This window comes from Ovis aries, chromosome 9, assembly GCF_016772045.2.
Source record: "Ovis aries strain OAR_USU_Benz2616 breed Rambouillet chromosome 9, ARS-UI_Ramb_v3.0, whole genome shotgun sequence".
NCBI lineage: Eukaryota > Metazoa > Chordata > Mammalia > Artiodactyla > Bovidae > Ovis > Ovis aries.
In genome coordinates, this window is record NC_056062.1 from 73,989,184 (window position 1) to 74,010,923 (window position 21,740).

Sequence of the window (21,740 nt, forward strand, 5' to 3'; positions counted from 1 at the left end):
TGTGTTCGCAGATCCACGCAGTTCAGCCTAAACCCAGCCGCGGAGGTGGGCGAGGCGGGGCGGGGCCTTGGCGGAGGCGCCCCGCCCCGCTGCCCACTCTCCCTCGGCCGCTTGAGTTGCGGCCGCGCCGCTCTAGTCAGTCACTCGTGCGCCTAGGTCTCTCGGCTTCACCCTCGCCTCCGCGAGTGTGACTCCACGCGCGGGTGCCGGAAGTGGGCTCGTGCCCTGCGGTTTCTGCTCCAGCGCGGCGACCGTCGCCACGGTGGCGGCCACTGCATCTCGTCCCACGCCCGCGGTATCAGCGGACCCTGAGCCCATGACAGGCCAGGGCCAGTCGGCGTCCGGCTGGTCGGCGTGGAGCAGCACAATATTCCGCCACGTCCACTACGAGAATCTGGTGGCGGGCGTGACCGGCGGGGTCCTTTCCAACCTCGCGCTGCACCCGCTTGACCTCGTGAAGATCCGCTTCGCCGGTAAGAGACCAGTCAGACCCTGGGCTTCTCCTTGCTGTCACCCCGAACCGAGTGATAAAGACGCAGAGGGACGGCTTCGTCCTCACCTGCCTCTTGCGTACTGCAGGCGAGGCGAGAGCTTAAGAAGAATGCTTTTTGCCCGGGCTCCCGTGGGACCAGATTTGAGGAAAGGGAGTCTGGTTTAAGTGGTCTGGCTGCCGGCGTCCCCTTTTCCCCGATACTGAGGAATGAGCAGAATGGATGTCAAAGTCTGAGAAAGGTCCTCATTGGTATAGAACGTGGAACTCAAAAGCCTGCTTTATAAAATAAGAAAGGGTTGATCACATTTCAGGGCTTAAACCTCACACGTGCAAATTGTTCTCCCTTGGAGATACAAGTACCCGCCACCCCCCACCCCAACCCCCAGCTTTTCGAAAGTTCTGTTCACACCACCTGGCTTTTAGGAAAGGCTTTCATTAGTAAGCCTTTTTCCGCTCACCCCCAAATCGCAAAGAATCGAAGAGGATTTTCGCCATTACAAAAAGAAGGCGAAAATCGAGAATAGAAAGTTCAGCGTTTGTTTTGCACCAAGCCTTTGAGAGGCAGCGTGCACCACCAGCTCCTTTCCCGGAAACTACATTCAACATCTCAGCGTCAATCAGTCATAGCTTTGAACTGTTTCTGTGAGCATCTGTGCTTTATCTGGATTTATTTCGTGCATCCTTTAGCAAAGTGCGTGTTAAGGTAATTGCTTCTTCACGTTATGCACTTTTGGCCTATATTAAAGCTTTCATGCTTTACTTTAGCATCGCCAGGAAACCTGTACTTGGAAATCTTAGAATAGAAACGTGTTTGCCCTCTGGGCTGAGAGGGAAATCCTGGAGTAGGGAGTAATCACATTGTTAGGAATGGGGTTGGTACAAAATTCTCTTGAAAGTTTGTTGTTGTCGTGTGTAGTATGGTGTGGGTCCTTGTGAAGGAATAAGTAGCTAGAATCCAAACAGTACAGGTTTTTATTTAGCTTTATTGAATTAAGTGCACTTAGTGAATTAACTGCATGGAAATTAAGAAAATACTTTAAAAGTTAACATAAAATTCCGAAAAAGATAGCTTCAAAAAATGTCTTTCATAACTTTATTTGGAAACTATTTTCTGGCATTCCAGTTCTTTAACTGAAAGTGGGGTCCAGCTGCTCTCGGCTCAAAAGCAAGTAAAGAGGCAAAGTTGATAACAAGGAAACTGCTTTATTTTGGAGGTTGGAACTGGGAGCAGGGGCACTCATATCCCAAGGCTGAATTCCCTCCCTGCAATTGACAATCAGTGGGAAAGGACGTTTATAGGCGGAGGAAGCGGGTTACAAGTGAAAACACAGGCAGCCGGACAATCATGTTGAAATTGGTCATGCAGCATAATCTTGATTGTTTTAAGTACAGCTAGTCTTCAGTTCCAGGGTCCATTTGTTCTCGTTTCTTTGAGGCCAGTTGTGGCAGCTAATGTCATGGCTACAGGTTTGGTCATCATGTAATTATCTTCTGCCACCAGATGGGCGTTTCAGTATCTATAAAACTGCTTAAAGGATATGGCTCAGAATATTATCTGTAGCCCTTGAAGAGGAATGAAAGGTCCTTGACTTTGCTTAATGATAAACCATTAGTATTTGGTCCTGTTTTCCTTTGCTTCTGTATTTTCTCACTTTTCCCATTAAACTTATGTGACTAAAGGTTTTCTACAGACAGAAGGCAGGTGGAGGATGGAGTTGGAGGAAGGGAAGGGCTAGACAGTCCTGCTCTGTTTAACCACTACAGGTTAAGGTCTACCTTGAGAATTAGATCAGCAGAAGTAGTTTATCTCAAAGAGTTAGGAGATTCTCTTCTGTTCATTTGTATCTTAGCCTTTTAACATTTGTATAGGATATAGAAGCACCTATATAAGGTTCTTGCCCTCAGGAAACTTAACATTGTAATTTTAGTCTGCTGCTGCTAAGTCCTTTCAGTCCTGTTTGACTCTGTGCGACCCCATAGATGGCAACTCACCAGGCTCCTCCGTCCCTGGGATTCTCCAGGCAAGAACGCTGGAGTGGGTTGCCATTTCCTTCTCCAGTGCATGAAAGTGAAAAGTGAAAGTGAAGTTGCTCAGTTGTGTCTGACTCTTGGCGACCCCATGGACTGCAGCCTACCTGGCTCCTCCATTCATGGGATTTTCCAGGCAAGACTACTGGAGTGGGTTTCCCCTGCCTTCTCCAAATTTTAGTCTTGAGACTCAGTCAAATAAAAAGTAACTGTAGACAACATAAAATTTAGGTCAAAATGGAATAAATCCAAATACCAAAACAGGAGTAGTCATAAACTGTTAAGAAAGTTATAGATTGATGATGGTCATATATATCTGTATCTGTAAAAGTCTGATTAGCCTTGAGGTTCACCAGAGAAGGACTAAAATTTTGAAAGCTGGAGAGGAGAGAAGCCATTGAAAATTAGTGAAAATTATGGAGGGTTCTCCCTAGAAGAGAACCCACAAAGACATGTAATTTCCATGGAGTTTACCACACATGCACAAATAAGAATTACGACAACAAGGAACATTCATTGAGTGTTTACTTGCAATAAGAGCAATGAACTAAGAACTTTTCTTGCGGTAGATCATTTACTACTCTGAACAACACTATAAATTTATTATTCCCGATACACGGATGAGGATAATTGGAGTTGACTAACGTGCCCAAGTTGTAAGGTATCTGAGATTTACATCTAGATCTGAGTTAGGTCTAACTCAAAACCCTCTGGCCATTAAGCCTTACCCCAGGAATTCCTCGTATACTGTGACTTGAGCATGAAGGTAAGAATTCTGGATTTGGTTGCAGGTGCAGACCTATATGACTTGGTATTTCTCAGTTTTATGTAAGAGCAAAAGAGGTGATGGTTGAGATGATCATTTTAGAGTGCTTGGCCTGGTGAGTTTAAGACAGTGCTGTGGTGCAGACTATGCCTGAGAAAAGGGGATTCTTGGTACCAGTATTCTTGAGAATATTGGTAATATTAATTAAATGGAGAGCATATTAGGAGACCAGTAGGACTGAAGTGACAGTTAAGGTAATCAAGATAGGAGGACAAAATTAAAGATCTAGGAGTTGAAGCAGGACTATGTAATAAACCCCCAGTGCGGCTGTGCATAGCACAAGTGTGGCTGTGAAATGGTGATAGAAAAGAAAACTTAGGAAGATGAATAACTGAAATTAAAATATATACTTGACCGGCCACCAGCATTAATGCTAGGATTTTTAATGCTTTCATTAAACTAAGCCCTTTTAATAAAATTACAATACCTAGTGATGGGGATGTTAGTCTTGACCATTAAACCAAACCTGCAATATTTCAATGAGTTCAGGTGCAAATTGGAATTTGGAGGTGTCCACAATAGTTGAAGGAGTAGAAATCATTTCGTGTGAGAAATAACTAAAGGAACTAGTTTAACTTAGGACACGTGAGGGACTTAAGGTATTTAGAGAACTGCCATGTGAGAAAGGGAGCTGCCTTATTGCAGGTAATCTGAAAGGCAGAGGTTGGGTGGAAATTACAGGGAAGCAGGTTTTGGCCTGGCAAAGTAGGTGGTGCTCAGAAGTGAAACCGGCAATGAATACTAGTGGTTCAGCAGTTGGATGACAATGGCTAGAAAACATTCTTGTGTTGGGTGGAAAGGTCACTTGAGGTGATTATTGAGGCCCTTTATTGTTATGCTCCGAGCCCGTATCTCCGAACCGACTGAGAGAGCAAGTCCACCACAGTAATGCAAAAACAAGAAGGGAGTTTATCTCTAGCGCGCTAGGGCTCAAGTCTCATCCCACACAAGGGAATCCGACAAGAGCCCCGAACAAAGGAGTATGGCGGCTTATATACAGGCAGTTCTTTGTCTCAGTTACAGGAGTAGCTGGCGTTACATGATTGGCCAGGCAGGATGAGCGCATATCCTGTCTCTTTCTGGTAAACATGATTCAGGTCCTAGAGACCGTCGTTTGGTCCCTAACATTCCCCCCATCCTTAGATCATATAGAGGAATCTTCCTCTCGGTCCTGAGACACAGTTTGATATTGTTGTCGAAGCACAAACAGCTGTACGGTATTTATGCGTTCCTTTACAAAGGCTGCAAGTCTATTGATAATGCATGGGCCGAAGGTAGGCATCAGTAAAAGTACTAGCAGGGGTCCTAGCAAGGTGGAGATTACGGTAGTCAGCCAAGGGGATTGTTGAAACCAAGATTCAAACCATCCCTGTTGAGCCTCACGTTCTCGTTTACGTTGGGCTAGTCCTTCTCTCACTTTGGCCATAGATTCTCTAACCATTCCTGTATGATCCGCATAGAAACAGCACTCTTTTCCTAGGACAGCACAGAGACCCCCTTGTTGCAGAAAGAGCAGATCTAATCCCCTCCTGTTTGCTTTTTTCTGGATTGAACCTTATTCTGACTTGTGCATAACTGCAACTTTTACAGCTAAAAGTTGGATCTCCGAGGACCCTAGGGAGGGGCTTGGCGAATGAAAAATTAAGTAAATCTCAATTTCCTATTTCCCAGCGCCGAGGTCCATCATTAGAAGTAACACAATCCCAAGTTTTACAGTGAGTCTTGTGCCCCCCCACAGGTCTTTCAGTCATGTCTGGGTGCGCCTGGGCATGCCCAGAACCCTTGTTCTCGGAGATAACCCCTAGCCCAAGGCACATTTACCATCAGCTTAAGGTCAAAGTACAAGTCCAGCCACCATGTGTTTGGTGGATATATTGCGGTAGTGGAGTTTAGCACCTCTCGTGTTAGTCCATTTTGCAGCTTCCAGGTGATTTTGACGGGTTGATGTGGGTTCACGCTGGCGACTCCGGAGCAGAGTAACTGGGTCATCCACAAGATGGCCCAGCCGAGTTGTCCTGGTCCTGTTGGCGCCTTCGAAGCTTTAGCCGCAAGGGGTTGGATGGGTGCAGAGATGCTTCCCATTCTTTCTTAGCGTCTTCTTGCTCTGCTGAAGCAGCTGGGCGTACGTGGTTGCAATGCACCCAAGGCCCGATACCGTCAATCTTTAGGGCAGTTGGGGTGGTAAGAAGAACAACATAAGGACCCTTCCATTTGGGTTCTAGTGCCTTGGTTTGGTGCCTTTTGACCCATACCCAGTCTCCTGGGCCAATATCATGTGAGGGAATAGTTCCCTTATTTTGACCCACATGTATTCCCCGGAGCAGTTTCCAGACACGAGAGTGCACCTTGCTTAAGGCCATCAAGGCCTCTTGGAGTTGCCCCAACGTGGGAGGCGGTAGTTTCTTCCCTTTAAATATTGGACATACAGGGGGAGGTCTCCCATGCAGAATCTCAAATGGGGTCAGATTAAGTTAATAAGGAGTATTACGCGCACGGAAGAGGGTGAAGGGAAGGAGAGTCACCCAGTCCCCGCCAGTCTCTATAGCCAATTTAGTTAAAGTTTCTTTTAGAGTCCGATTCATTCTTTTTACTTGCCCTGAGCTCTGTAGACTGTATTCACAATGTAACTTCCATTTAGTCCCCAGGGCTAGGGCAAGACTCTGAACTATTTGACTCACAAAAGCAGGTCCATTATCAGAGCCGATGGTCACTGGCAGGCCAAACCTGGGAACTGTTTCTTCTAAAATCTTTTTTGCCACTATCATCGCGGTTTCTCCCTTTGTAGGAAAAGCTTTCACCCACCCTGAGAAGGTATCCACCAACACTAACAAGTACCGGTAACCATACTTGCCTGGCCTTACCTCGGTGAAATCTATTTTCTAGTGTTGCCCTGGTCCTTCTCCCCGATACCTCAGTCCTGCATGTTGTCCTTTTCCTGGCCTCATCTGTTGACACGCCTTACAAGCATGCACTATGTTCTTTACAGTTGTCTGGTGCTGGGGAAATCGCAGGCGCGCAGTCTGAAAGAGCATCAGAGTCTTTTTTTTTTCTCAGATGAGTAGACAAGTGCAAATGCTCACATAGTTGCCGTCCCAACTGAGCAGGGAGTATCAAGTAGCCGTCTGAGTCTCGGTACCATCCATCTTTATCTTTTTGAAGGTTGGTGTGTTTTTGGATCCAAGCAAAGTCTGTGGATGAATACTCAGGGGTTGCGGGCAGAGTTCCCATACCTGGAGGTGGAAGTCCGATCACCAACATAGGGGTGATGAAATCTTTATCAGCTACTTTTCGAGCTGCCAGGTCTGCGGCACGATTCCCTCGTGCCGTGGGGCTGTCACCCTTCTGATGTCCAGGTACGTGTACTATTGACACAGCCCGAGGCACCTGTACAGCCTCTAAAAGTCTACGGATTTCAGGCAAGTTTTTAATTTCTTTTCCTTCAGCTGTCAAAAACCCCCGTTCCCAATATATCGGGCCCTGGATGTGTACCGTGCCAAAAGCATAGCGACTGTCAGTGAAAATAGTTATTTTTTTTCCTTTGGCTCTCTCTAATGCTTGAATCAGGGCAATTAACTCTGCCTTTTGTGCTGAGGTATCCGGGGGAAGGGCCTCTGCCCATATTGTCTGTCCAGAGTCATCTACTACTGTGGCTCCCGCCCATCTCTGTCCATCTTTTACATAACTGCTGCCGTCTGTGAACCATTTTAGCTCACTGTTATCCAGTGGAGTATCGGTTAAGTCCTTTCGCATTGCTGTTACCCCGGCCAGTATCTCATCACAATCATGGAGGGGGCTATTTTCCCCTGGATTGGGCAAAAGAGTGGCCGGATTTAGAGTGCAGGGCGTTTGGAAATGAATCCGTGGGGTGTCAAGTAGCAAGGCCTGGTAGTGCGTCAAGCGGGCATTAAAAATCCATTTACCTGGGGGTTGCTTTAAAACTCTCTCTATGGCATGAGGAGTGTAGACCAAGAGTCTCTGTCCATAAGTCAGTTTATCAGCATTGTGGACTAAGAGCGCGGTGGCCGCGATGATACGGAGGCAAGGTGGCCATCCGGCTGCCACTGGGTCCAGTCTCTTGGAAAGGTAAGCTACAGGTCGCTTCCATGGTCCCCATCTCTGTGTTAGTACCCCTTTTCCTATCCCCCGCTTTTTATCTACAAATAATTGGAAAGGCTTAGATGGATCAGGGAGGGCAAGGGCAGGAACTTCTAGCAAGGCTTGCCTGAGCTCTTGGAAGGCCTCTTTCATTGGCTCAGTCCATTTTCAGTCCTTGTTTTCTTTGGTCCCCTCCTATAGGGGCCTGGCCTTTTCTGCAAACCCCAAGATCCATAACCGGCAATATCCCACCATTCCCAGAAATTCTCTCACTTGTCTAGGGTTAGCCGGCTCAGGGATCTGGAGGATGGTTTCTTTCATAGCCTGCGTTAGCCACCTCTGGCCCTGTTTTATCTTATAACCGAGGTATGTAACCTCTTGCTTGGCAATCTGGGCCTTTTTGGCACTAGCCCGGTAACCTAAAGTCCCCAAGGTTTGGAGAAGGTCACCTGTTGCCTCTTGGCACTCTTTCTCTGTAGCCGCTGCCAGCATAAGGTCATCAATATATTGTAATAAAACAATGTTAGGGTGTTCAACCCGATACTCACGGAGGTCTTCATCCAGGGCCTCATTAAATAACGTGGGCGAGTTTTTGAAACCCTGTGGTAAGCGAGTCCATGTCAGCTGCACAGGGGTCTGACCACCGTCTTCCTGCCATTCGAAGGCAAAGATCTCTTGGCTTGCGGGGGCAAGAGGCAAACTGAAAAAGGCATCTTTTAAATCTAAAACAGTGTACCAAATGTAGTTTGGAGGCAACTTGCTTAGCAATGTGTAAGGGTTAGGAACCATAGGATGAATATCATTTACCCGTTTGTTGACTTTTCGTAGATCTTGAACCGGTCTAAAATCAGTTCCCCCAGGCTTTTTCACAGGCAACAGGGGAGTGTTCCATGGGGACCGGCACCTTCTCAAGACCCTAGCGTCTATGAGGCGTTGTATGTGAGGAGTAATTTTTTGCCGAGCCTCTTGACTCGTGGAATATTGTCGCACTCTCACTGGTGAGGCACTGGCTTTTAGTTCCACAATAATAGGGGGCCTCTGTTTGGCCAGTCCGATTCCTGCTGTTTCAGCCCAGGCCTGAGGGTATCTCCGAACCCATGGCTGTACTTCTGGACTTATTGTCGCTGGGGCCTTTGGCAAGTACAGTCTGTATTTATCTTTTAATGCCAGAGACAAGACCTGAAGAGGATGCCCGATTCCATCTAAAACTGACACTTGCCCGTGGTCGAAATGAACTTGGGCATTTACTTTAGACTGTAAATCTTTTCCCAGCAAGGGCGCTGGACACTCAGGTATCACCAGAAAAGAATGGGTCACTTGGTGGGCCCCCAAGTTCACATGCCGTTTTGTAGTCCATCCATATTGCTTAGTCCCGGTTGCTCCCTGCACCCAGCTACTTTTCTTAGACATGGGTCCATCTTTCTGGTTTCAGACTGAGTATTGAGCTCCCGTATCCACCATGAAACCAACCGGTTTTCCCTCCACATTTATAGTTACCTAGGACTTGGGGAGGGGCTTCGAGCCCTGACCCCCCTAGTCGCTATCCTCACCTGCATAGAGGATATGACTGTCTGGAGAGGGAGTCTCATTCTTGGGGTTCTTGGGCCCCTCTTTTAGATTTTTCTTGGGGCATTTATCTTTCCAATGTCCAAACACTTTACAAAATGCACATTGGTTTTTCTCAAGCTTACGCCTTGTCGTTTTTTCTTCAGTTTTTGAGTCCAGTTTTTTCCCTTTCTGGAACCTGTTTTTGTTTTCAACCCCAGCAAAAAATATCTGGGCCAGCCCTTTTTGATTTTTACGGTTTTCTTCAGCTCTAAATTCTCTTTTTTCTCTTTTAATGCGGTCCTCTCTCTCTTCTGGGGCTCTCTATGATTAAAAACTCTCTCGGCTGCCCTCACTAGATCTTGCAAGGATTGTTCATTTAACCTCTCTATCTTTTGTAACTTTTTTCTAATATCGGGGGCTGCTTGATTTACAAATGCTAACATAACTGCCACTCGTGACTCATCTGCCTGTGGGTCCATAGGGGTATACTGTCTAAAAGCTTCCATTATCTTTTCCAGGAAGGCTGCTGGGCTCTCATTTGGCTCTTGTCTCACTGGATTTATTTTGGCCAAATTAGTTGGCTTTCTGGCGGCCGCTCTAAGGCCAGCCATGAGAGTCTGACGGTACACTCGGAGACGCTCCTTACCTTTAGTGTGTTCGAAGTCCCAGTTGGGTCGCACCAAGGGGATCCCCTCCTCAATGAGGTTAGGCTGTATTGTGGGCCTCCCATCCACCCCTGGCACATTTTTCCGGGCTTCTGACAGGATCCGTTCGTGCTCCTCTGTAGTAAAAAGTACCTGTAACAGTTGCTGACAATCATCCCAAGTGGGATTGTGAGTAAACAGGATAGACTCTAAAAGATCAATAAGACCCCATGGCTTTTCAGAGAAGGAGGGAGTCTGGGTTTTTTAATTGTACAAATCACTAGTGGAGAAGGGCCAATACTGATATGTCCGTTCTCCACCCTCTCTGGCTGGCTCCGTCCAGACCGGAAACGCATGAATGGTGGAGGAGGGAACCTCCGGGTCTTCTTCTGCTATGCTGGCCTTTTTTTTTTTTTTTTTGGCCTTTCTCCGAGTTCCCTAGGCGGGGCCCCTTTTTCTGGGAGGAGCTGAAGGCTTGGTTCTCTTTTTGGCTTCTCCTGATGAAACCTGTGGAACCTGTGGAAGCAAGGACGGGGAAGAGGGAAGGGAAGTGAGGGGCTGAAAAACAAAAGGTTTTAGCTAGGCCAGGGGGCTTTCCACCAGGTCCTGTCAGACCAAAATGTATGGAGTTTGGTCTGGCTGGGTGTCCTGAAGGGTAGGGGGCGAGCACCTTCTCTCTGACCGCTTGAATAGTAGGCAGGCTGAAGGTGCCTTCTTGTGGCCAGCTGACATCAAAAGCAGGCCACTCGGCAGAACAAAAAGTTACTAACTTGCTTTTTTTTTTACCAGCAATGATAGATTCTGTGCTCTAGACTTGAAATCAGAGAAGTGGTTAATCATAAGAGATAAAGGAGTAGAAGTTGTTTGTCCATGATCACAGAAAAGTATACTTGGGAGCCAACAGAGCACACAAAGAGCAACGCAGACACCACAAATAGACAAACAGATAACAAATGCAAGGTGGCCACCGACAATGCACTCAATCTTACCTGCAGGATGTTCACAGAGCCAGCCGCCTCCCCAGCACAAAACTGGGCCCCGGCCTTACGCTGGACTTAATCCAGTAACCAGAGCCAGCTGCCTCCCCAGCACGAAACCAGGCCCCGGCCTTACGCTGACTTTTAATCCAGTAACCAGAGCCAGCTGCCTCCCCAGCACGAAACCAGGCCCCGGCCTTACGCTGACTTAATCCAGTAACCAGAGCCAGCTGCCTCCCTAGCATGAAACCAGGCCCCGGCCTTATGCTGACTTGCCTCTGCACTTTACAGCCAGATGCCTCCCCCGTACGATACCGGGCCCCGGACTTAATCTGGGCTTCTGCAACGTTAGCACTGGTGCTCAGAGCTCTTATCTCCTAACGAGGTTACTCCCTTCTACCAGGAGAGTTGTCCTCCCTGGTGGGACGGAGATCCCAGACGAGCCCCCAGATGTTATGCTCCGAGCCCATATCTCCGAACCGACTGAGAGAGCAAGTCCACCACAGTAATGCAAAAACAAGAAGGGAGTTTATCTCTAGCGCGCTAGGGCTCAAGTCTCATCCCACACAAGGGAATCTGACAAGAGCCCCAAACAAAGGAGTATGGCGGCTTATATACAGGCAGTTCTTTGTCTCAGTTACAGGAGTAGCTGGCGTTACATGATTGGCCAGGCAGGATGAGCGCATATCCTGTCTCTTTCTGGTAAACATGACTCAGGTCCTAGAGACCGTCATTTGGTCCCTAACATTTATTACTTCAAGATGTCATTGTAAGCCATCAAGAATGGTGAGTGGGCATCTCAACAAAGAATGTGACATAAAAATAGTAATTTTCTAAAATAACCTGAAATCCTAATAATGTATAGGTTAATCTAAGGAACCTAAATGTAGAGCACCCTTAACGAGAATAGCATACAGTCAAGTTTTGTATGTATATGGTATTGCAGGACCTGTTAGCATAAATAATAACTTACTGACTGCTTGCTATGTGCCAGGCATGCTTTTAAGACGTGCTTTATGTGTATTAACTCACTTAATTCTCTCTTTTATGAGAGTTAGTTTCTGTTATTTTCTCCATTATGTGCATGAGAAAACTCAGGCACAGAGTAATCTAGTAACTTACTTGGGGTTACAAAGTGTTGAAATAGGGATTCAAACTCAAGAAGTCTGATTCCATAGCTTTTGCTGTTAGACTGAAACCCCAAATGGGTAGTTTGGTATATCTAAAGGGTAAAATGCTAGAGGTTGAAATGAAATGATTCCAGAAAGTTAAGCTTCCAGATTGACACATCTTTTATGCCATGTAAAAATGGAAACGAGGTCTGGATGGTAGGAACGAGATCAGGACTGTTGTTCAGTTGCTAAGTCATGTCCGACTCTTCGACGCCATGGATTGCAGCACGCCAGGTTTCCCTGCCCTTCGCTATCTCCCACAGTTTGCTCAAACTCATGTCCATCAAGTCGGTGATGCCATCCAACCATCTCATCCTCTGTCACCCCCTTCTCCTCCCACCCTCAATCTTTCCCAGCATCAGGGTCTTTTCCAATGAGTCAGCTCTTCTCATCAGGTGGCCAAAGTATTGGAGCTTCAGCTTCAGCATCAGTCCTTCCAATGAATATTCCAGACTGGTTTCCTTTAGGATTAACTGGTTTGATCTCCTTGCTCTCTAAGGGACTCTCAAGAGTATTCTTCAGCACCGCAGTTCAAAAACAGTTTGAGATCAGAACTGGAGTTGTAGAAACCAAAGCATGAGGGTAGAAATCGAAACTACTTAGTGATTGAGAGACTATCCTTGTTAAGTGGAAAGGATGCCTAAAAACCAGCTTTTAAAGGATGGGTAGAAGAGAAGAAAACGGCCAGAGAAGTAAGAGAAGAATCAGAAGAGAGGGGAGCTGGCCCAGAGAAGTGTGTTTTAGGAGGTAAACTAGGTCAGATGCTGGTCAGGGGGTAAAAAGAGAGGAATCCCAAAGTGCACATGGAGGTGTTTAAACTGCAGTGGCAGGTGGAGGCCAAACCAGCCTCCACTGGATTGAGAAGCAGTGGAGGTGAGAAAGTCCAAGCTGAGATTGTAGTTTTCTCTTCCAGAAGCTTGACTGACAGGGAGGCACTGGGATCTGAAAGGAGACACTCAAGAGATGAGATACTTGAGTTTTTATTTTGTTGGGAAAAAACTAAAAATGAAGAGATTGGAGATGGAGGCAAGAAGATAATTAGTGAGATTTTGAAGGGGTTCTAAGCAAAGAGAATCTAGAGCAGTCTCTCTCAAACTTTTCTGGCCACAACTCTCAGTAGGAAATTTTTTTTTCTTTTTTTTCCCCAAAACTTTTTATTTTGTTTTGGGGCATAGCTGATTAACAATGTGTGGTAGTTCGGGTGAACAGTGAAGGGACTCAGCCATTCTTACACATGTATCCATTCTCCTCTAGATGCCCCTCCCATCCGGGCTGGCACATAACATTGAAGGGTTCCATGTGCTATACAGTAGGTCCTTGTTGGTGATCCATTTGAAATATAGCAGTGTGTACGTGACCTTCCCAAAGTCCCTAACTATCCCTTCCCCCCTGGCAACCATACGTTTATTTTCTAAGTCTGTGAGTCTCTAGGAAATAAATTTTTATCTTTGCTACCTGATGTGAGCACACACATATTACTGAAATAAGTTTCATAAGGCAATACCTACTGCTTGTGATGTCATTTATATTGTCTTCTACTCCAGTCTATTAGTGGTGGTGGTTTTTGTTTTGTTCATTTGGTTTTTTTTTTTTTAATAATATGCTAAATCAGTTTCTGGACCCATCTGCAGCTTTCAAAATGCTGAGACAGAGTACAAGTAGAGGGGATTGGTTTTATTTATTAAGAGGGACCAGCTCTTCAGTGTGACAGAGGAAAAGAGGGATAAAACTAACGTGCAACAAATGAAACAGGTTGTAATAGGGTAGTTAAAATTAGTGTCCCCTGTCTGGGCTCCCTCTTGCTCAGCAAACTTTTCTATCTTCCAGTTATTGTCTGTTGGGCTTCCCTTGTGACACAGTTGGTAAAGAATCCCCCTGCAATTCAGGAGACCTGGGTTTGGTTCTTGGGTCAGAAAGATCCCCTAGAGTAGGACATGGCAACGCACTCCAGTATATCTTGCCTGGAAAATTCCGTGGACAGAGGAGCCTGGCAGTCCATGGGGTCGCAGAGTCACCCGTGCCTGAGCGCACATGCACAGGGCTGTGTCTGTCGGCATCTGTTAGTGCTGTTGTAGGCCATTGTAACAGTTACACAGGGAGTATTTAGATCAGCTACAAAATTCTCAGTGGCAAGTGTTTTTGAGACAATTATGAGGCCATTTAGGCCAAAAATATTCACTGTATTTGATTTATATAGCAATTGTAATTCGACTTTAGAGAGGCCCAAATTCAGACCCTCTTCATCTCAGTAACTGTGCAGTTGTCTCTTGTTTTCTTGCCTCCAGCTTTTCCACCTTCAAATGCATTTCCCCCAGGGTGCCAGGGTCTCCTTTCTAAACACATAGTTGATTATCTTAGGCACACCTGAACCCAAGTTTGAGAAATATGGGCCTTTGATCATAGGCGAATGTTCTTTTGTGATTTTCAGGAATGTTTGGAATTATCCTGTCTTAGTCTGCTAGGGCTACCATAACAAAATACCACAGGCAGGGTGGCTTAAACCACAGAAATTGATTTTCTCCTAGTTCTGGGGGCTTGAAGTCCAAGATCAAGGGACCAGCAGGGGTGGTTTCCAGGAGGAGCCCTTCTCGTGGGCTTGCAAATGACTGCCTTCTGACTGTGTCCTCACAGGGCCTTTTCTCAGTGCTTATGCCCTCCTGCTGTGTCTCCTCTTTATAAGGACACCAGTGCTACTGAATTAGGGCCCCGCCCTTAAATCTCATTTAATCTTGAAGGTCCGTCTAGTCAAGGCTATGGTTTTCCAGTAGTCATGTATGGATGTGAGAGTTGGACTGTGAAGAAGGCTGAGCGCCAAAGAGTTGATGCTTTTGAACTGTGGTGTTGGAGAAGACTCTTGAGAGTCCCTTGGACTGCAAGGAGATCCAACCAGTCCATTCTGAAGGAGATCAGCCCTGGGATTTCTTTGGAAGGAATGATGCTAAAGCTGAAACTCCAGTACTTTGACCACCTCATGCGAAGAGTTGACTCATTGGAGAAGACTTTGATGCTGGGAGGGATTGGGGGCAGGAGGAGAAGGGGATGACAGAGGATGAGATGGCTGGATGGCATCACTGACTCGATGGATGTGAATCTAAGTGAGCTCCGGGAGTTGGTGATGGACAGGGATGTGCCAGGGTCCAGCCCCGGTGGATCCAGGGTGATTTGAAGGTGGGGACGGAGTCAGCGTCCTTGGAAAAATACATATTTAATTACAGATATATAGAGAGATTAGAAACGGATAGTGTAGTAGGAAAATTAGTGGAGAAGAAGAGGCTGAATAACTTGGTTTACGTGGAATAGCATCCATGCTCCAGATGGGAATCCAGCCAGAAAAACGGGGAGCAAGAAAGAAACGACATGGGGGAATCAGTCTTTCCGGAAACTGATCCTCTTTCTTTATTTTTGGGTTTGCTTATATACCTTTTGTTACACATAGGGATGAATACAGAGTCACGCGAGGGTCAGCAGTCCTGACCTTTATCAAAATCAGGTGCTTTACATAAAAAAAAAGATCTTAGGAGTTTTACATCATCTTCTGGCCATGAGACCTGCTGACATTTTATTATCCTTTCTTTCTGATAACCAAAAAACTTATTTTTTTCCAAGGGTGTTTTTTCTTAAATGAGGCACCACCCTCCAAATAAAGTTGCATTCCTATAGGGTGAGGGTGTAGTGAGTTACAATCAAGAAAGGAATTTATTTAACCCAAGGTTAACATGATTAATCTTAAAGGTTAATACTTATTTCTCCTATATGCTTAAAGGTTAATACTTATTTCTCCTATATGCTACTTATATTCATTATAAGGGCAGGGAATATGGAGATTTAGCAGCAAACATCAGCCCAACAAATGAAAATCCTTTCACCAGTGTTCCCCTTAAGATCTATTTAGTCTTAAGATAGTGATAAAGTTACATTTTTACATAGCAAGGACACAGTGATTTATAACAAAGTACAGTGATCTATTACAAAGAGAAAATTCATTAACTCAAAAAGTCTAGTATTGCTAACCTTAAAAACTACTATATTTCCTTTTCTATATTCCAAATACATTGATTAATATATTCCCAGGTGCCTAAGGATATGGAGGCCTGGTGGCAATCATTGACTCAACAATGAGAAAAGCCCTATGCTAATTAAGGCTCAGTAAACAATCATGTATGGATAATCCTGTCACACAGGCTAGTCTGTTAGCAGAGAGGTTTGACCTGAGACACCCTTGTCACATCCAGGGCAGGGAATTAGCAGCAATTATTGGCACAACAAATGAAAAACCCTTCACCAATATAATTCCTAATCAACCCACTATACTAATAATTTCCTACTCCCCAAAAGAATTTGCCTTTAGTAGGTCTAAAACATCTCCTGCCTCTCAGGTTGGGAGGCTGTAAACAATCACATGTGGCTGGACGAACCTATACAGGCGGGCTAGATAACCTTCAGAGGAGTTCCTAAGTTGAAACACTTGTCATGCCCAGGAATTTTTATTAACTGGAGCTGCAAGTTAACTCCTTCTCTGAGAGAACCGGTGGGGAACAGCCCCCCATAAAGTCAGGGGTGTAGGTGAGAGCATGAAACAGTAAAGTAGATAGACTCTGGTTTGGGGGGTAGATGCTCGGGAACAGGAGGTTTCCTCATGACCTTTGCCATGGGCAGAGTTCCTCACGCTGGCCCCCGGCAGGGATGTCTGGCGTGCTGCGATTCATGGGGTCGCAAAGAGTCGGACACGACTGAGTGACTGAACTGAACTGAACCTCCTTATCAGCCCTATCCCAAATACACTCACATTGGGGGTTAGGACTTCAATATATGAACTAGAGGAAGGATCGGAGAAGGCAATGGCAACCCACTCCAGTACTCTTGCCTGGAAAATCCCATGAATGGAGGAGCCTGGTGGGCTGCAGTCCATGGGGTCGCTAAGAGTCGGGCACGACAGCGACTTCACTTTCACTTTTCACTTTCATGCATTGGAGAAGGAAATGGCAACCCACTCCAGTGTTCTTGCCTGGAGAATCCCAGGGACGGGGGAGCCTGGTGGGCTGCCGTCTATGGGGTCGCACAGAGTCGGACACAACTGAAGCAACTTAGCAGTAGTAGCAGCAGTAGCAGTAGCAGCAGTAGGGGAAGGATGCAGTTCCATCCTTAAAGAAGCCCTTGTCCTTCTTCATAAGCTCATTTCCTACCATCCTTTCCCTCTAAGAGCTGTGCGCTTCAGCTGTACCATGTCCCCAGGATTCTCCCCAGCAGCGCCAGGTGCTGTGATGCTTCATGTATTTGTATGAGCTGTACACTTGTCTGGAGAGAAATTTTCTCTTCTTTTCCCAAAAAGAAGTCCCTAATCATCTTCAGGACTCTCCCCTTTATCTGCTCTCTCGCTTTCCCTGTCACCCTCCTGCCTCTCTCCAGGGGCTCCTCTATATAGTGGTGATCATGTTTCTTCCTTATTCCTATAGCTCTTCAGAGGTGAACCACAGTGCTTATGACTTTGTCATGAGATTGTTTGTCCATTTTGCCTTGAGAATTATATCCTCCTCAGGGTCAGAGTTTGTGTCATACTTAGACTTATATTCCTTCTTTGCCTGGCAATGATAAGGAATCAATACATTGTTTTTTTAAATTATTATTTTTTTTACAAAAAATTATCTGTGAACAAATGAATATTTTTCAAAATTAAAGATTTGATCCTAAATATATAATAAAGTAGATAAGGTTATATGAAGTATAGGGTACAGAATGATGTTACCTATTACTGATATTTCATACTCTATTTCTAGGATTAAATGACTTCTCAAAACAAAGGAATCATTGGTTCATATATGAATCAGTGATTTTGTGTGATTTTTGTTTTGTTTTTTTTTTAACCTCAAAAGAAAAATTGTGTTGTGAGCTTGTTGAAAGGAAAACTTACTTAGAAGGCATTTAATACAGGAAAATGAGAGCCATGAAATCCAAGGGAACCACCAGAAAGATTCTAAAGTACACAGCAAAACATTTCTTGAGAACCAGTTACTCAGCTCCATCCCTTTAAACTTATCTTTTATAAAACTCACAGCAACCTTCGAGGTAGGGAATGTTTATCCCCACTTTTATAAAAGAGGATGCTAAAGCTCAGGAAGAAAACACCAGGTAGCTAATGAGGGAAGTTAAATATCAAAACCTGGGTCATCTAACAAAGCCTAGTGTACTTTAATCTCACTTCATGGTGTAACATTGTCAAGGTTAGTGATGAAAGAAACTGGCTTTCCCCCTTTGCCTGGCATTGGTGTATAGTGTCTCTGCCAGGTTGCAGTATGCACAAAAGTAGTGGTGAGGGCACACTGAACTAGGCATGCCTGGATATGACTAGTGCACTGTAATTTGTATAAACTTTCTGGGGGGACAGTTTCAGTGTGAAATTTGTAACCTTAAATTTATACCCTTTGCTGCTGCTGCTAAGTCGCTTCAGTCATGTCCGACTCTGTGCGACCCCATAGATGGCAGCCCATGAGGCTCCCCCGTCCCTGGGATTCTCCAGGCAAGAACACTGGAGTGGGTTGCCATTTCTCTCCAATGCATGAAAGTGAAAAGTGAAAGTGAAGTCGTACTCTTAGCGACGCCATGGACTGCGGCCCACCAGGCTCTTCCGTCCATGGGATTTTCCAGGCAAGAGTGCTGGAGTGGGGTGCCATCTTTAACCTCTTCTAATTCCCCTTCTAAGTATATAAGGATTTGTGCAAATTGTTGACAAGAATTTTCTTTAGAGACCTTTCGATGATAGCAAAGAGAAAAAAACAATTCACATGCCAACCAGAGGACTGTTTGTACGAATGATGGGAAATCTGTGAGAGGCAGCACCATCATATCATTGTTCAGATCTTGTTAGAAATCTTTTTTGGTAAGGAAGGGGGGGATCTTTTGGAAATCCTATTTTACCATATATTGATTTTATAAAAACGTAATCGGTATTATAACTTTGTCATTCTCTTTCATTCCATTTCCCTGTAGGAAACAGAAGAAGACACATTCAAAATAGGATAGCTCTTGGAGCATTGTTGTTGTTCAGTGACTAAGTCATATCTGACTCTTTGTGACCCCATGGACTGCAGCACTCCAGGCTTCCCTGTCCTTCACTGTTTCCCAAAGTTTGCTCAAGTTCATGTCCATTGAGTTCAGTAATCCTATAACTATCCCATCTTTTGCAACCCTCTTCTCCGTTTGCTTTCAATCTTTCCCAGCATCAGTGTCTTTTCCAGTGAACCAGCTATTCGCATCAGGTGGCCAAAGTTTTGGAGTCCTTCCAATGAATATTCAAAGTTGATTTCCTTTAGAATTAACTGGTTGATCTCCTTGCAGTCCAAGGGACTCTCAAGAGTATTCTCCAACACCACAATTCAAATGCATCAATTCTTCAGTGTTCAGCCTTCTTTATGGTCCAACTCTCACATACATGACTGCTGGGAAAGCCATAGGTTTGATTATATGGACCTTCGTTGGACAAGTGATGTCTCTGCTTTTTAATATGCTTTCTAGGTTTGTCATAGCTTTCCTTCAAAGAAGCAAGCATCTTCCAATTTCATGGCTATAGTCACCATCCACAGTGACTTTGGAGCCCTAGGAAAGAAAATCTGTCACCGCTTCTATGTTTTCCTCTTCTATTTGCCTTGAAGTGATGGGACCGGATGCCATAATCGTACTTTTTTGAATGTTGAGTTTTAAGCCAGCCTTTCACTCTCCTCTTTCACCCTCATCAAGAGGTTCTTTAGTTCCTCTTTGTTTTCTGCCATTAGAGTGGTATCATCTTATCTCTAAGGTTGTTGATATTTCTCCCAGCAATCTTGATCCCAGCTTGTGCTTCATCCAGCCCATCATTACACATGATGTACTCTGCATATAACTTAAATAAACAGGGTGACAATATACAGCCTTGTTGTACTCGTTTCCCAGTTTTGAACCAGTCAGTTGTTCTATGTAAGGTTCTAATTGTTGCTTCTTGACCCAAATATAGGTTTCTCAGGAGACAGGTAAGGTGATCTGGTATTCCTGTCTCTCGATAAATTTTCCAGTTTGTTGTGGTCCCCACAGTCAAAGGCTTTAGCATAGTCAGTGAAGCAGAAGTTGATATTTTTCTGAAATTCCTTTTCTTTCTTTATGATCCAGTGAATGTTGGCTGTTTGATCTTTGATTCCTCTGCCTTTTCTAAATCCAGCTTGTACATCTGGAAGTTCTTGATACCCATACTGCTAAAGCCTAGCTTGAAGGATTTTGAGCATAACCTTACTAACATGGGAAATGAGTGCAATTGCCCGGTAGTTTGAAAATTCTTCAGCATTGCCCTTCTTTAGGATTGGGATGAAAACTGAGCTTTTCCAGTCCTGTGGCTACTGCTGAGTTTCCACATTTGCTGGCATATTGAGTGCAGCAAAAGGACTGTTTACAAAGATGTAAGCAGGTTAGTAGGACAAGGCTGTGTGTTCTCACCCTGTTTATTTAATTTACATGGAGAGAACATCATGCAAAAGGCCAGACTGGATGAATCACAAGCTGGAATCAGGATTGCAGGGAGAAATATCAATAACCTCGGATATGCAGACACCATCACCTAATGGCAGAAAGCAAAAAGGAATGACAGAGCCTCTTGACGAAGGTGAAAGAGGAAAGTGAAAAGGCTGGCTTAACACTCAATGTTCAAAAACTAAGATCATGGCATCTGGTCCCATCATTTCATGGCAAACTTGGGCTCCAAAATCACTGTGGATGGTGACTGCAACCATGAAATTAAAAGATGCTTGCTGCTTGGAAGGAAAACTATGACAAACTTAGTGCATTAAAAAGCAGAGACATCACTTGCTGACAAAGGTCTGTATAGTCAAACCTATGGTTTTTCCAGTAAACATATACAAATGTGAAAGTTGGACCATAAAGAAGACAGCATCAAAGAATTGATGCCTTCAAATTGTGGTGCTGGAGAATACTCTTGAGAGTCCCTTGGGCTGCAAGGAGATCAAACAAGTCAATCCTAAAGGAGTCAACCCTGAATATTCATTGGGAGGACTGATGCTGAAGTTCCAATACTTTGGCCACCTGATGGGAAGAGCTGATTCATCGGAAAAGACCCTGATGCTGGGAAAGATTGAAGGCAAAAGGAGAAGAGGGTGGCAGAGAATGAGATGGCTGGATTGTATCACCAACTCAATGGACATAAATTTGAGCAAACTCCAGGAAATAGTGGAGGACAGGGAAACCTTGCGACCATGGGGTCACAAAGAGTCAGAATGACTCAGGGACTGAACAGAAGCAATGCATATTATAGGAAAACCACAAGGAAGAATGCAGTATTTTGGGACTAGAAACCTTTTGGGCTGTTGTCACCTGAAGGGCCCCAGGACAGGGAGAGTCATTGGGAGAGGGCCACCTTGAGAGGAACTGTGACTTTCAGTAGAGGAATGCAGCCTACCCAAGGCAACCTCTGCAAGAATAAATAATATTTGCATCTGCTCTCTTCTGTCCCTTTCGTCTGCCTGGGCTCACCACCAGCCCAACTCAACTAGAAGCTAGAGGCAACATCAGACTTCTAGGGCAGAACATGGTAGAGAAGAGTAGACTCTGGTTCTGGAAAGGAAATGGAAAATATTCAGGCTATACCAATTGAGCACGTATATCTTGAGAGCCGGCAATGTACATACAAAGCACTATGATTGGAGTGTACATATTGCAATGAAAAAGTCGTCTCTGTTCTCACAGAGCAATGAGAAGCCAGGATAATAGAACAAAACAACCCCAGTAATTATTGCAATGAAGAGTATTTTATTATGGTAGGGAATGTATAGTATGCCATGGGAAACCACATCTAGAGGGTATGAAGGGATCCCCAAAGAATTGGGGAATTGTTAAACTGAGACCTGAAAGAGGAATCAAAGTTACCTGTATGAAGGAATAGGTAGGAAGAGAATTTTCGTGGCAGACCATCAATAGCCTGTG

The 21,740-nt window shown here is 45.0% G+C and overlaps 1 protein-coding gene across 1 annotated transcript in view; it reads left to right on the forward strand.

Annotated features, from left to right (window-relative positions):
• The first annotated feature begins 1 nt into the window (after window position 1).
• Window positions 2–21,740, forward strand: part of SLC25A32 (solute carrier family 25 member 32) — a 43,042-nt gene continuing 21,303 nt past the window's right edge. Inside the window, exon 1 of the mRNA XM_004011797.6 lies at window positions 2–473. Within this exon, the coding sequence (XP_004011846.2) occupies window positions 317–473 (157 nt within the window). The 5' untranslated portion in view covers window positions 2–316. The remainder of the gene's footprint in view (window positions 474–21,740) is intronic.